Source organism: Pristiophorus japonicus, chromosome 4, assembly GCF_044704955.1.
Source record: "Pristiophorus japonicus isolate sPriJap1 chromosome 4, sPriJap1.hap1, whole genome shotgun sequence".
NCBI lineage: Eukaryota > Metazoa > Chordata > Chondrichthyes > Pristiophoridae > Pristiophorus > Pristiophorus japonicus.
The window spans coordinates 285,617,982-285,633,104 of NC_091980.1; the positions used below are offsets into that span (position 1 = coordinate 285,617,982).

The window sequence follows — 15,123 nt, forward strand, 5'->3', positions numbered from 1 at the left end:
GGCGGGTTAGGAGTGGAGCAGAAATACTGCCCAATGCCCACCCACATGATTCTGCTGCTAGCCCAGTGCAAGTTCCTCAGAGGGCCCTCATTTGCTCTGCAGCATGAGATTGGAACAGTAATACTGCTTCTGATAAGTTTACCACCCCAGGAGGGAAGGATATACAGTTCTGATGCTGCAGTCAGTTAAGTGGAGCATCACTTTTGTGCAATAAAGAGTGAAGTAGAAGCAGCCTCAGGATATCAACAGCTAGACGGACTCCCAGATTGTTGGATGCATCCCTGGAGATCCTTTTGGCCAAAGTCAGGGACAGAAGAGCAAGATTATAGGGCACTGAGGGCAGGAAGTCCCATAAGAGAATAGTGCAGGCTGTCTGAAGGGAAGTGGCCGAGACAGTTCGTGCTAGCTCTAACACCCCAAGAACTGCCACATGATGTGGGAAGAGTTTCACTAACCTTACAAGCTAAGGCACGTCGAGACACACTTGCCAATATATGTCCTCTACCAATCCAACAGGCATCACTCACCCCATTATCTCTTGTACTCTTTTCCTCTCAGCATTTGGGTGTCAAGGGAACTCACTTCTGCAGAGGGCAACTTCTGCAAACACTCAGGCACCCTCTTTCTCAAAACCACTCTGTCAACTCCCACTTTCTGCCACAAGTGCCACCGCAAGTCTTCAAGGATGCTTGCCTTAACAAGCCACTGCTTCGCTACATCTCATCATCTTGGGATGCAAAGTGTTTGTGGTACTCACATTTCCTTAACATTGTCTTCTCTCCATCTAAAGGAAGAAACGAGCCACAACCAGCGGCAAATAAATAAAACCAGGGAGGAGGAGCAGCAGCGCTGTAAACACTGATCATATATAAAGAACAGGCGCTGTAAACTGTGGATGGCCAGACACGAGAACCTGTGGAAGTGGGCGTGGGCCTGGACTGGCACAGACAAAAATGTTCTCCTTGCGGTATTGGGCTACAGGTCGTCAGCCAGCAGTAGACGTATTTCCTCATCGACCTCTGATGGACAAGCGCAGCTTTCTGAGGTACTAACTGTCCGAAAGATCTAAGTAAGGCCTTCTTAGTGAGTGGTATGAGCATCTAGGGAAAATAAATCTTCTGAGAAACCTGACTCTTAAGTACGTCCAATCTAGCCTCTTCCCTATCCTCATCCTCTGCCTCTTCGTAGTATAAGAATAGAGGGTTGTCATTTGAAATATCCAGGTGTTCCAAGGTTTGTTGAATGAACTAGCAGAATAAATCATGATTTAACCTCCAAAGTACTAAAAAGATTGATATGCAGCCATAGTAACACCAACCTTCAGGAGCAGCGCAATTTGGTATCTGTCTCAGGGAGACACATTTCTGTAGCTCCTCCCTCCACTTTTGGAGTGGCAGTTATTATTTGGGGCAGGTTTGGGGCAGAAGTTGGGGAAATGGATCACAGAGGTTAGCCACCACTTCGTGTCACCATTTACATGAGGATTCCTGGTAGATCTGAAAGTGGATTGATGGCTTTTTTTTAAGGATAATTCTGGTGAAGCTTTTTTGCAATGGATTTGAGGTGGGTAACTGTGAATAGCATATTTTACTCTATTTACCGTCTCAAATCTGCTCGAAAACAGGCAGCAATTCAGAGGAAAATTCAGGTGCGCTGACTTGTACCTGTGGAGTTAAAGAAGGTAGCATGAAGAATATTAACTTACCCTTAAGATCTAAACATTTGATCCTATGATGTGCCTCTGTGATCTCCTGGAACACAAAAAGGAGAGAGATATAATATATTCCATCTGAGCAATATAAAGGCAAATTCCAATCAGTGCCATCTTGGCTCAGTTACCTCTAAGTCAGAGGTTTTCAGTTCAAGCTCAACTTCATGACTTGCGCAATATGATCTAGACTGATACTTTTGTATTGCATTGTCAGAGGTGCCATCTTTCAGATGAGATATTAAACAGACTGTTTCAATGGATATAAAAGATCCCATGGCACTATTCAAAGAAGAGCAGGCATGTGACCTGGCGAACATTTCTCCCGCAACCAACACCACCAAAAGCAAATTCACTCGTTATTCACTGATCTCATTTGATCTTGCTATGTAAAAAAATTGGCTTTCACATTTGCTTCCATAACAATAATGGCTGCGAAATAATTTATTGGTTGTGAAGTACTTTGGAGCTTTAGTCACAAATATTACTATTAGTTTCACTCAGCACTGCTCAAACTATTGCTTTACATTGGGTACATTAATTTCCCAGTGAGGTTCCCTCTATTCTTAATTTGTACAATATAATTGCAAGTTCCCTTTTTACATGCATAGTACCATTGACTCGCAGAAAATTATATATTTGATCTTTTGTGGTTTCACAGATGGGGCATGAAGAGCAAATGTAATCTTCAGGTGAAACAGGGTTAGAGTTGGAATAAAATTCATCAGGATGTGCAGACATAATTCAGTTCCCATTTTAAGGCTATATTCTGTCCTTATTTTTATAAACTACTTTGATTTTATAATATTTACACCTTGTGAGCAAGAAAGCAGCTCTGCAGACATCTGAAGGCCAAGTTCCAATAAAAAACTCACGGCCTAAAGAACAGATGGTGGGTGGAGAAAGCGCAGGAGATCTAGCAACTAGCCAACAACCAAAGACGTGCGAGGATTCTTTAATGCAGTCAAGACCACCTATGGCCCAAGCACCCAAGGCCCTACCCCACTGCTAGCCAAGAATGGAGGGGTACTCATCAAGGACAGAGAGGCAGTCAGTGCACTTTGAAGATATCCTTAACCAAGACTCCATCTTTGACACGAGTGTCCTCGACTCCATCCCGCAGCATGCTACCAGTCACCATCTCAGCACAACCCCAGCCCGGCATGAGGTAGAAAAGGCCATCCGACAACTGAAGAACAACAAGGCTTCAGGAACAGATGGAATTCCTGCCGAGGCACTAAAGTATGACGAAGAAGCACTATAAGTGCAAATACATGATCTCATTTCTCTTAACCGGAAGGAGGAGAGCATGCCAGGGGTTCTCAGAGCTGCCATAATCGTGACCATCTTCACGAAAGATGACAAGTTCGATTGTGGTAATCACAGAGTTTGCCTGTCACAGGGAAAGTCATCACAAGAATCCTCCTCAATCGCCTTCTCCCTGTGGCTCAAGATCTCCTCCCAGAGTCGCAATGTGGATTCCACCCACTAAGGGGCCCAATGAGCATGATCTTCATCGTGTGGCAAATCCAAGAGAAATGCAGGGAACATCATCAATCTCTGTACATGGCCTTCTTTGATCTCACAAAGGCCTTCGACACGGTCAACCTCAAAAGTTTGTCAGCATTCTTCGCCTACTTCACGATGACATGCAAACCGTGATCCTGACCAACGGATCCACCACAGACCCAATTCACATCCGGACCGGGGTCAAGCAGGGCTGCATCATTGCACCAATGCTCTTCTCGATCTTCCTTGCTTCAATGCTCCATCTCACCCTCAGTAAGCTCCCTGCTGGAGTGGAGCTAATCTACAGAACAAACGGGAAACTGTTCAACCTCCGTTGCCTCCAGGCCAGATCCAAGGTCGGCCCATCCTCTGTCATTGAATTACAGTACGCAGGCGACCCTTGCGTCTGCGCACACTCGGAGGCCGAACTGTAAGCCATCGTCAACACCTTCTCTGAAGCATACGAGAGCATGATCCTTACACTAAACATCCGTAAGACAAAGGTCCTCTACTAACCTGCCCCCGCCAGACAGCACTGCCTCTCAAACCCGGCATCAAGCTCCTGGTCTGCAGAGCAGAAGTGATACCCGCCCTCCTATATGGTTCAGGGATTTGGACTATGTACAGCAGGCACCTCAAAGCACTGGAGAAGTACCACCAACATTGCCTCTGCAAGATCCTGCAAATCCATTGGCAGGATATGCACACCAATGTCAGTGTTCTCGCTCAGGCCAACATCCTCAGGATCGAAGCATTGACCACACTCGATCAGCTCTGTTGGACGGCCCACATCATCTGCATGCCCAATACGAGACTCCCAAAACAAGTGCACTACTCAGAGCTCCAATAGGGCAAGCGAGCCCCAGGTGGGCAGAAGAAACACTTCAAGCTTCTTTGAAAAAGTGCAACATACCCACCGACACCTGGGAATTCCTAGCCCAAGATCACTCAAACCTAGAAACATAGAAACATAGAAAATAGGTGCAGGAGTAGACCATTCAGCCTTTCGACCATGCATCACCATTCAATATGATCATGGCTGATTGTGCAACTTTAGTACCCCATTCCTGCTTTCTCTCCATACCCCTTGACCCCTTGGCTGTAAGGGCCACATCTAACTCCCTTTTGAATATATCTAACGAACTGGCCTCAACAACTTTCTGTGGTAGAGAATTCCACAGTCTCACAATTCTCTGAGTGAAGAAGTTTCTCCTCATCGTGGTCCTAAATGGCTTACCCCTTATCCTTAGACTGTGACCCCTGGTTCTGGACTTCCCCAACATCGGGCACATTCTTCCTGCATCTAACCTGTCTAAACCCGTCAGAATTTTATATGTTTCTATGAGATCCCCTCTCATTCTTCTGGGAAGGCGCCAAACATCTCGAGTCTCTTCGCCGGGAGCAAGCTGAAGCCAAGCGTAAACAGCGGAAGGAGCACACGGCAAGCCAAGCATCCCACACACCCATTTCTTCAACCACCTGTGACAGCGAATGTAGGTCCCGCATCGGACTCAGCAGTCACCTGAGAACTCATTTTTAGTGTGGAAGCAAGTCATCCTCAACTCCGAAGGACTGCCTAAGAAGAGAAGATTATTTACAGTTAGGGAAATTTGGCAGGCAGAGAAGTAGAGTTTGTTGGAGAATAGCAGGCCAAAATTGACCACCGCCCGAAACGAGTCGCGCCTACAGCTCTTGAAGTGTTCCATCCGCCCCAAACATAATCCGGAGAAATTCAGCTTTTTAGTTTCTGGTCGGAGCGGTGAGGGTGTGGGGAGAGGGGAGGAAGTGCGGTCGGAACGGAGTAGCCGCCACGAGCAGGGCAGAAGTGGGGGCGGCTCGGAGTGACCTCGCTGATGACATCATCGCACTGGTGCGTCACAACGTCCCTCCCTTCAGTTAAAGGGGAGGGCCGCTGCGAACACTGCAGCCACTTCAGTGGCAAACATAGGGAAGGAAACCTTAGGTAAGGTTTTGGCTGGGCCAGTGGGCCGGCACCCGAGAGTGGGTGCCAGGCTGCCTGTTGGCGGCCCTTCCAAACCCACAGGCATAATTGTTGGCCGCGGCGCCAAGCCACAGAAAGGGTACCGACAGAAAAAGCTGTCGGGGGCACCAACCGGCAAAGGCGCCCCACCCGCGGGGCAATTTACGAATGGGGCTGTTGTGTATCTGTAAAGCATGCAATCCCATCTTCCGCCACCAGGGAGCGCATCCCCTGTAGAAGCCGGCCCCGAAGGCCTGTTCCTCACTCTGGAGTGTCTTAATAAAGACTGAGGTCACTGTTACTTTAACCTCCCTGTGTGCAGCCTCATCTGTGTTGGGAACACAATAACTGGCGACGAGTATACGAATCCAACACAAACATGCAGCAAACTGTGGGCATCCTGGAGAAGTTCTTGGAGGGTGAGGACTGGGAAGCCGATGTCGAACGGCTATACCAGTACTTTGTAGCCAATGAGCTGGACGGAGAAGGAAGCGCTGCAAAAGGCTCCTCACGATCTGTGGGACACCGACCTACAGCCACATGAAGAATCTTCTGGCTCCGGTGAAACCCACAGATAAGTCATATGAGGAGCTGTGTACACTGGTTCTGGAGCATCTTAACCCGAGGGAGAGCGTGCTGATGGCGAGGTATCGGTTTGAAGGCATCCCAGAGTACTTAAGGAGGTGGCCTTGGAAATAGCGGATGCATTGACAGTCATTTTCCAACATTCCATTGACTCTGGATCAGTTCCTATCGAGTGGAGGGTAGCCAATGCAACCACACTTTTTAAAAAAGAAGGGAGAGAGAAAACAGGGAATTATAGATCGGTCAGCCTGACATCAGTAGTGGGTAAAATGATGGAATCAATTATTAAGGATGTCATAGCAGCGCATTTGGAAAGAGGTGACATGATAGGTCCAAGTCAGCATGGATTTGTGAAAGGGAAATCATGCTTGACAAATCTTCTGGAATTTTTGGAGGATGTTTCCAGTAGAGTGGACAAGGGAGAACCAGTTGATGTGGTATATTTGGACTTTCAGAAGGCTTTCGAAAAGGTCCCACACAAGAGATTAATGTGCAAAGTTAAAGCACATGGGATTGGGGGTAGTGTGCTGACGTGGATTGAGAACTGGTTGTCAGACAGGAAGCAAAGAGTAGGAGTAAATGGATACTTTTCAGAATGGCAGGCAGTGACTAGTGGGGTACCGCAAGGTTCTGTGCTGGGGCCCCAGCAGTTCACACTGTGCATTAATGATTTAGACGAGGGGATTAAATGTAGTATCGCCAAATTTGCGGATGACACTAAGTTGGGTGGCAGTGTGAGCTGCGAGGAGGATGCTATTAGGCTGCAGAGTGACTTGGATAGGTTAGGCGAGTGGGCAAATGCATGGCAGATGAAGTATAATGTGGATAAATGTGAGGTTATCCACTTTGGTGGTAAAAACAGAGAAACAGACTATTATCTGAATGGTGACAGATTAGGAAAAGGGAAGGTACAACGAGACCTGGGTGTCATGGTACATCAGTCATTGAAGGTTGGCATGCAGGTACAGCAGGCGGTTAAGAAAGCAAATGGCATGTTGGCCTTCATAGCGAGGGGATTTGAGTACAGGGGGAGGGAGGTGTTGCTACAGTTGTACAGGGCCTTGGTGAGGCCACACCTGGAGTATTGTGTACAGTTTTGGTCTCCTAACTTGAGGAAGGACATTCTTGCTATTGAGGGAGTGCAGCGAAGGTTCACCAGACTGATTCCCAGGATGGCGGGACTGACATATCAAGAAAGACTGGATCAACTGGGCTTGTATTCACTGGAGTTCAGAAGAATGAGAGGGGACCTCATAGAAACGTTTTAAATTCTGATGAGTTCAGACAGGTTAGATGCAGGAAGAATGTTCCCAATGTTGGGGAAGTCCAGAACCAGGGGTCACAGTCTAAGGATAAGGGGGAAGCCATTTAGGACCGAGATGAGGAGAAACTTCTTCACCCAGAGAGTGGTGAACCTGTGGAATTCTCTACCACAGAAAGTTGTTGAGGCCAATTCACTAAATATATTCAAAAAGGAGTTGGATGAAGTCCTTACTACTCGGGGGATCAAGGGGTATGGCAAGAAAGCAGGAATGGGATACTGAAGTTGCATGTTCAGCCATGAACTCATTGAATGGCGGTGCAGGCTAGATGGGCCAAATGGCCTACTCCTGCACCTATTTTCTAAGTTTTCTATGTTTTCTATGTTTTCTACATGTGCCAGCGATCTGAAGGTCAGGAAGTGGTGAGCTACGTCGCCGAGCTAAGGCGAGTTGCAGGACAATGTGAGTTTGATGGCTACCTGCAGCAATTGCTCAGAGACTTTTTTGTACTGGGCATTGGCCACGAGGCCATCCTATGAAAACTTTTGACTGTAGAGACACCGACCCTCAATAAGGCCATTGCAATAGCACAGGCATTTATGTCCACCAGTGATAACACAAAACAAATCTCTCAGCACACAAGTGCTAGCAAGGTTCATAAATTAACTGGAACTGTATTTGCGAGCAGAAATGTACAGGGCAGAAACCACGAGTCTGCAACTGCCAGCAGGCCTCAGGGGACCCAGATGACTCAGAGTCCGCAACAAAAGATGAATTCAAGGCAATTCGCACCTTGTTGGCGTTGTGGAGGCTTCCATTCAACCTATTCATGCCGCTTCAAAGGGTATGTTTCCAAGAGCTGTGGAACAATGGGGTACCTCCAACGAGCTTGCAGACGAGCTGCAAGCTCTGCAAAACCTGCTAACCACCATGTGGCAGAGGAAGATCGGTCCATGGTGGATGAAAGCAATTTCGAGCCTCAGTGAGAGGAGGCAGATACTGAAGTACACGGGGGGCACACATTTTCGATGAAATATCCACCGATAATGCTAAATATAAAATTGAATGGCTTACCCGTAGCCAGGAACTGGAAACTGGCGCTAACCAATCCATCATGAGTAAAAAGATGTTTGAGAGACTGTGGTACAACAAGGCACTCAGACCAGCCCTGAGCCCCATCCACACGAAACTGAAAACGTACACCAAAAAGCTCATCACTGTCCTGGGCAGCCCCATGGTCAAGGTCACCTTCGAGGGCACGGTGCATGAACTGCCACTCTGGATTGTCCCGGGCGATGGCCCCACACTGCTTGGAAGGTGCTGGCTGGGCAAAATCCGCTGGAACTGGGATGACATCCGAGCGCTATCACATTTCGATGAGGCCTCATGTACCCAGGTTCTTAACAAATTTCCTTCCCTTTTTGAGCCAGGCATTGGAAACTTTTCCGGGGAGAAGGTGCGGATCCACTTGGTCCGAGAGGCACGACCCATTCACCAAAAGGCGCGAGCGGTACCTCACATGATGAGGGAGAGAGTGCAAATCAAGCTGGACAGGCTGCAACACGAGGGCATCATCTCCCCAGTTGAATTCAACGAGTGGGCCAGCCCGATTGTTCCAGTACTCAAAAGTGATGGCACGGTCAGGATTTGCGGCGATTATAAAGTAACTATTAATCGTTTCTCGCTACAGGACCAATACCTGCTACCTAAGGCAGACAACCTATTTGAGATGCTGGCAGGAGGCAAGACATTCACCAAGCTCGACCTGACTTCGGCCTACATGACGCAGGAGCTGTAGGAGTCTTCAAAGGGCCTCACCTGCATCAACACGCACAAGGGACTGTTCATCGACAACAGATGCCCGTTTGGAATTCGGTTGGCTGCAGCGATCTTCCAGAGAAACATGGAGAGCCTACTCAAGTCGATACCATGCACGGTGGTTTTTCAGGACGACATATCGGTCACGGGTCAGGACACCGTCGAGCACTTACAAAACCTGGAGGAGGTCCTCCAGCAACTGGATCGCGTAGGGCTGCAGCTGAAGAGGTGGAAATGCATCCCCATGGCAACAGAAGTGGAGTTTTTGGGGAGAAAGATCGCGGCGGACGGCATCCGGCCCACAGACGCCAAGACAGAGGCTATCAGGAATGCGCCCAGGCCACAGAATGTCACGGAGCTGCGGTCGTTCCTGGGACTCCTCAACTATTTTGGTAACTTCCTTCCTGGGTTAAACACCCTCTTAGAGCCCCTACATGTGTTATTGTGAAATGGTGAGAACTGGGCATCGGGGAAAAAAACCAAGTAATTGCTTTTGAGAAAGACAGAAACATTTTATGCTCCAACAAGCTGCTTGTATTGTATAACCCTGTAAAAGACGTGTGCTAGCATGTGATGCATTGTCGTACGGAGTCGGGTGTGTACTACAACAAGCTAACATTGCGGGAAAGTTGCAACCTGTCGCCTATGCCTCCAGGAGCTTGTCTAAGGCCAAGAGGGCCTACAGCATGATTGAGAAAGAGGCATTAGCGTGTGTGTTCGGGGTAAAGAAAATGCACCAGTACCTGTTTGGCCTCAAATTTGAGCTGGAAACCAATCACAAGCCCCTCATATCCCTGTTCGCTGAAAACAAGGGGATAAATACTAATGCCTCAGCCCGCATACAAAGGTGGGCACTCACGCTATCAGCGTATAATTATACCATCGGCCACAGGCCAGGTACTGAGAACTGTGCGGATGCTCTCAGTCGGCTACCATTGCCAACCACAAGGGTGAAAATGGCGCAGTCTGCAAACTTGTTAATGGTGGCGCAGCTCGCAGATTTGTTGATGGTCATGGAAGCGTTTGAAAATGATAAATCACTGTCATGGCCCGCTAGATTGGGACTTGGACCAGCCAAGATCGTCTGCTGTCCCTCGTAAAAAAACTGTGTACTGCATGGGAGCTGAGCCAGCATCCCCATTGAAATGCAAGAGCCAATCAAGCCGTTCCAATGGCGAAAGGACGAGCTGTCCATTCAGGCAGACTGCCTGTGTGGGGTAACCGCGTAGTGCTACTCCACAGCACACACCCAGGTATAGTAATGATGAAAGCGATAGCCAGATCCCACGTGTGGTGGCCCGGTATCGACTCTGATCTAGAGTCCTATGTACGTCAATGTAGCGTGTGTGCTCAGTTGAGCAACGCGCCCAGAGAGGCACCACGAAGTTTGAGTTCCTGGTCCTCCAGACCATGGTCGAGGATCCATGTCGACTACACGGGCCCGTTTCTCGGTAAAATGTTCCTGGTGGTGGTGGATGTTTTTTCAAAATGGATTGAATGTGAAATAATGTTGGGAAGCACCGCCACTGCAAACCATTGAAAGCCTGAGGGACATGTTTGCCACCCATGGCCTGCCTGACATATTGATCAGTGACAACGGGCTATATTTCACCAGTGCCGAATTTAAAGAATTCATGACCCACAACAGGATCAAACATGTCACCTCGGCCCCATTTAAACCAGCCTCCAATGGGCAGGCAGAGCGGGCAGTACAAACCATCAAACAGAGCCTTAAACGAGTCACAGAAGGCTCACTCCAAACCCGCCTGTCCCGAGTACTGCTCAGCTACCGCTCGAGACCCCACTCACTCTCACAGGCGTGCCCCCGGCTGAGCTACTCATGAAAAGGACACTTAAAACCAGACTCTCGCTGGTTCACCCCAACCTGCATGATCAGGTAGAGAGCAGGCGGCAGCAACAAAATGTAAACGATGGTCGCGCCACTGTGTCACGGGAAATTGATCTGAATGACCCTGTGTATGTGCTAAACTATGGACATGGTCCCAAGTGGATCGCGGGCACGGTGATTGCTAAAGAAGGGAGTAGGGTGTTTGTCGTCAAACTAGACAATGGTCAAATTTGCAGAAAACACCTACCAAACGAGGCTGCAGTTCACAGACTGCCCTGAACAACCCACAGCAGACACCACCTTTTTCGAGCCCACAACACACACCCAAAGGATCAACAACACCACCCCGGACCAGGAAATCGAACCCATCACGCCCAACAGCCCAGCAATGCCAGGCTCACCCAGCAGCCCTGCAGGGCCAACAATACGTCAGCCCAGCGAAAGCACAGCCAACGCACCAGAACAGAGATTTGTACCGAGGCGGTCCGCCAGGGAAAGAAAGGCTCCCGACCGCCTCACCTTGTAAATAGCTTTCACTTTGACTTTGGGTGGGAGTGATGTTGTGTATCTGTAAAGCATGTACTCCCATGTTCCGCCACCAGGGAGTGCATCCCCTGAAGTCCTAAGGAATGCTGGGATCCCTTGGGAGCACTGTATATAAGCCGACCCATAAGGCCTGTTCCTCACTCTGGAGTGTCTTAATAAAGACTGAGGTCACTGTTACTTTAACCTCCCAGTGTGCAGCCTCATCTGTGTTAGGAACACAATAGGGGCAATTTCCTGTTGGGCAATTTCGGAAAGGAGTTGCTATCAGTCGGTAAAGGGTCGGTGCATGCACGAAGTGGTGGGAAAAGGGGCGCTGCTTTCAGGCGGCCCTGGGCCTTGTCGAAAGGGGCAATTTTGGCTCCTAGGTGTTTCTCTGCAGTGGATGCTGAGGAACTGGGTGGTGAAAAATTAGAAACAATAGTGTCACTGGCAAGAGAGTTGAATTACAGCATGATAAGTTTACATAGGCACTCTCCATTATGAATGTGAAATTTATAGGAGAAATGTGCAAAGATGTAAGATTTTCAATACATATATTATATAGATATTAGAAGCACTGTGTATACATAGGAGAATGGTTCACTAAAAAAAATAGACCAGCAATAGGCCCTTTCTACTACAATTCCCAAATGTTGTTGATGCAAACGCTATCCAACGTAATCTTTGTGTAGAGCAATTGTCCTAGCCATGCATAGTTAATGGAAAAAATTCCACCACAAGATATGCCTGGTATATTTATTAGAATCATTTGTTAAATATGCATTAACATTTCATGAAATCATTTGTAACTCTTGGAATCCTTAATCAGATAGAAAATGTAAATTAAAATTGCATGTAATTTCCACGGGGTTCTCCAACGAGAGATTGGATTAAATGGTGAAAAACAACAAAGTTAAAATGGAAGATTGGGAGAAGTCAGTGGAAATTTAGAGCCATATCTTCAGAAATGGTAAGCCAGCAGGGCAAGAGGATACAGGCTTGGTCTTGTGAGGAGCAAATTTAGACAGATGCAGGGAAATATTGCTTAATAGAAAATGATCCACAGGAAGAACAACTGAGGCCTGAACACTGAACTCATTTAAGAAACTACTAGACGGTAGGAAAGGATAAAATCAAAGAAGTATCTCCACCACCTTTCTTGCAGGCATGCTGCAGTACTGACCCATGGCAGAGAAAGAAACCTTTGTCACTGTCTGCGAGCTCATGCCTGCACCTTTCCTTTCATCCTGGCCTGTCACTTCTTAAACTCATTTTCCTTCAGCCTCTGCAAAGATGGTTTGAGGTACATTTAAAGGCTTTTCAAAAGCTTGCTAAATTTTTGTCCCCCTCCCCTTTAATTGTCCCTATAACTTTAAATTTGACTGGTATCATTCCCAGACCTATCTGAATTTGTAACTGGAGTTGTGAGTAATTATGCAGATTAAGTTAAGACTAGAAAATTGAGTGCTATTCGCACTCAGAATTCAGGCAGGTCGTAAAGCAGTACTAACCAAATTAGAACTGATTTTACACCTGAAGACAGAAATGACCTCCGCGATCTTTAATATCACGAAATGGTATTCCGCTAAATGGTTTGTGGATTATTCTACTCTTTAACTCCCTCTCTGTGATTGGTACTATTTGTTGATTCTTTCTCCTCTCTCTTCCGTTTATTTTCTCCAACTGTACTAAAATGCCTGCTTATCTTTTAGTTTTCCGTTCAGATGAAAGGTACACATTTGAAACATCACACCCTGTCAGATATTTACTGACCTGCTGTGCATTTCCAGCATTTTCTGTTTTTTAAATAGATTGAGACTTGGACAGAGCATTTAGTTATGATGTTGCATGGTTTAAATCAGATCTGGACCACTTCTCTGAAACATTGGGCACCACTGGCCTATGCACTAATTGATGAAACAAGACTGATTCTCCCATTACTGTGCCTGGGTATATTGAATCAGTTGAGTGTAGCACAATGGAGAAAAATTGGGTGGGAAGAACGTAAGCCAATAAAGAGTCCATCAATTCTCCATCCATTCATTTACACAAACTCAGGTGGGTTCTCTTATTTGTGAGCAATTCCCCCTGCCTAATTTTCCCAGGAAAATCTGCCCTAACTTGTCAATGGCAACATTTTTGAAGTTAACGTTTTGTGAGGTTATCCACTTTGGTGGCAAAAACAGGAAGGCAGAATATTATCTGAATGGTGACAGATTAGTAAAAGGGGAGGTGCAATGAGACCTGGGTGTCATGGTACATCAGTCATTGAAGATAGGCATGCAGGTACAGCAGGCAGTAATGAAAGCAAATGGCATGCTGGCCTTCATAGCGAGGGGATTTGTGTATAGGAGCAGGGAGGTCTTACTGTAGTTGTACAGGACCTTGGTGAAACCACACCTTGAGTATTGTGTGCAGTTTTGGGCTCCTAATCTGAGGAAGGACGTGCTTGCTACTGAGGGAGTGCAGCGAAGGTTCACCAGACCGATTCCCAGGATGGCAGGACTGACATATGAAGAAAGACTGGATCAGCTAGACTTATACTCACTGGAATTTAGAAGAATGAGAGGGGATCTCATAGAAGCATATAAAATTCTGACGGGACTGGACAGGTTAGATGCAGGAAGAATGTTCCCGATGTTGGGGAAGTGCAGAACCAGGGGACACAGTCTAAGGATAAGGGGTAAGCCATACAGGACTGAGATACAGGCGGAGCAGGCTCGAGACGCTAGATGGCCTACTCCTGTTCCTAATTCTTATGAGATGAGGAGAAACTTTTTCACCCAGAGCGTTGTGAACCTGTGGAATTCTCTGCCACAGAAAGTTGTTGAGTCCAGTTCATTGGACATATTCAAAAGGGAGTTATGGCTAAAGGGATCAGGGGGTATGGAGAGAAGGCTGGAGTGGGGTACTGAGGTTGAATGATCAGCCATGATCATATTGAATGGCGGTGCAGGCTCTATGGGCCGAATGGCCTGCTCCTGCACCTATTTTCTATGTTTCTATGTAACACTGAGTTAGCCATAGCATTAGTGTTGCAACCTGCAAAATCATGGGGGGAAAATTGCAGTCGGAGGCTTCCTTCGGGCAAACGCCTCTGACCGAAAAATTTTTTATGAAAATAACTAGTGGTCCCGGAGGAATGTAGGATTGCGGTCGGAGGCCTAGTTTCGCAGTCCAGTATACGGGAATGTGTCTTCCAGGTACGTATTCATATCCTGAGATCACGTGGGCCTGGACCACCAATGAACATCTAGTATTCTCATTGATAATAATGGGAACTCTGTTTGTACAAGCTCCCATTACTATCAATGAGAATACCCCCAAAAACAAGAAACACAACAAAATAAATTTAAAAAAACACCTCCCATATTTAAAATTAATTGAAATTGAATGTAATTAAATGTAGAAAAAAATATTTTGGGGGGAATTTTTTTTAATGTGTTTTAATAGGGTTAAACATAAACTTAGCTTAATGGACAGGGTTTTTAATCTAAAAATTACTGATTAAAATTAATTTTTCTATGTTTTAAAACTCTTACACTGGTAAATGTAGGCTATATGCCTGCTTTTACCAGGCGTAAGAGTTTGAAAGACATTCGCTGGACAAGAGTTGGGCAAATGGTCCAATCTCTGCCCCGTGAATGTCCTTCTCCTGGGGATGCATGCTATCTGTTTAAAGACATTTTGGCAGATCGCAAAAGCCGGCTCTCGGCAAATGCACATCACATGCCGAAAACCGGCATTTGTGAGGCCTCTTCAGGTGCGTGTGCTACAATTTTCGGCCCCATATCTTCCTCTGCCCCTTTGGAACTCTGTGGCATTCCAGCACAAAAACATGTTCAATATTTGTTCATTGGCAAGAAGCGTTACTTCATACCACCAA

At 46.8% G+C, this 15,123-nt stretch overlaps 1 protein-coding gene across 1 annotated transcript in view; it reads right to left on the reverse strand.

The window, feature by feature from the left end:
• Positions 1-15,123, reverse strand: part of LOC139262374 (protein phosphatase 1 regulatory subunit 37) — a 374,617-nt gene that overhangs the window by 287,137 nt on the left and 72,357 nt on the right. The window contains exon 5 of the mRNA XM_070877559.1: positions 1,706-1,751. Within this exon, the coding sequence (XP_070733660.1) occupies positions 1,706-1,751 (46 nt within the window). The remainder of the gene's footprint in view (positions 1-1,705; positions 1,752-15,123) is intronic.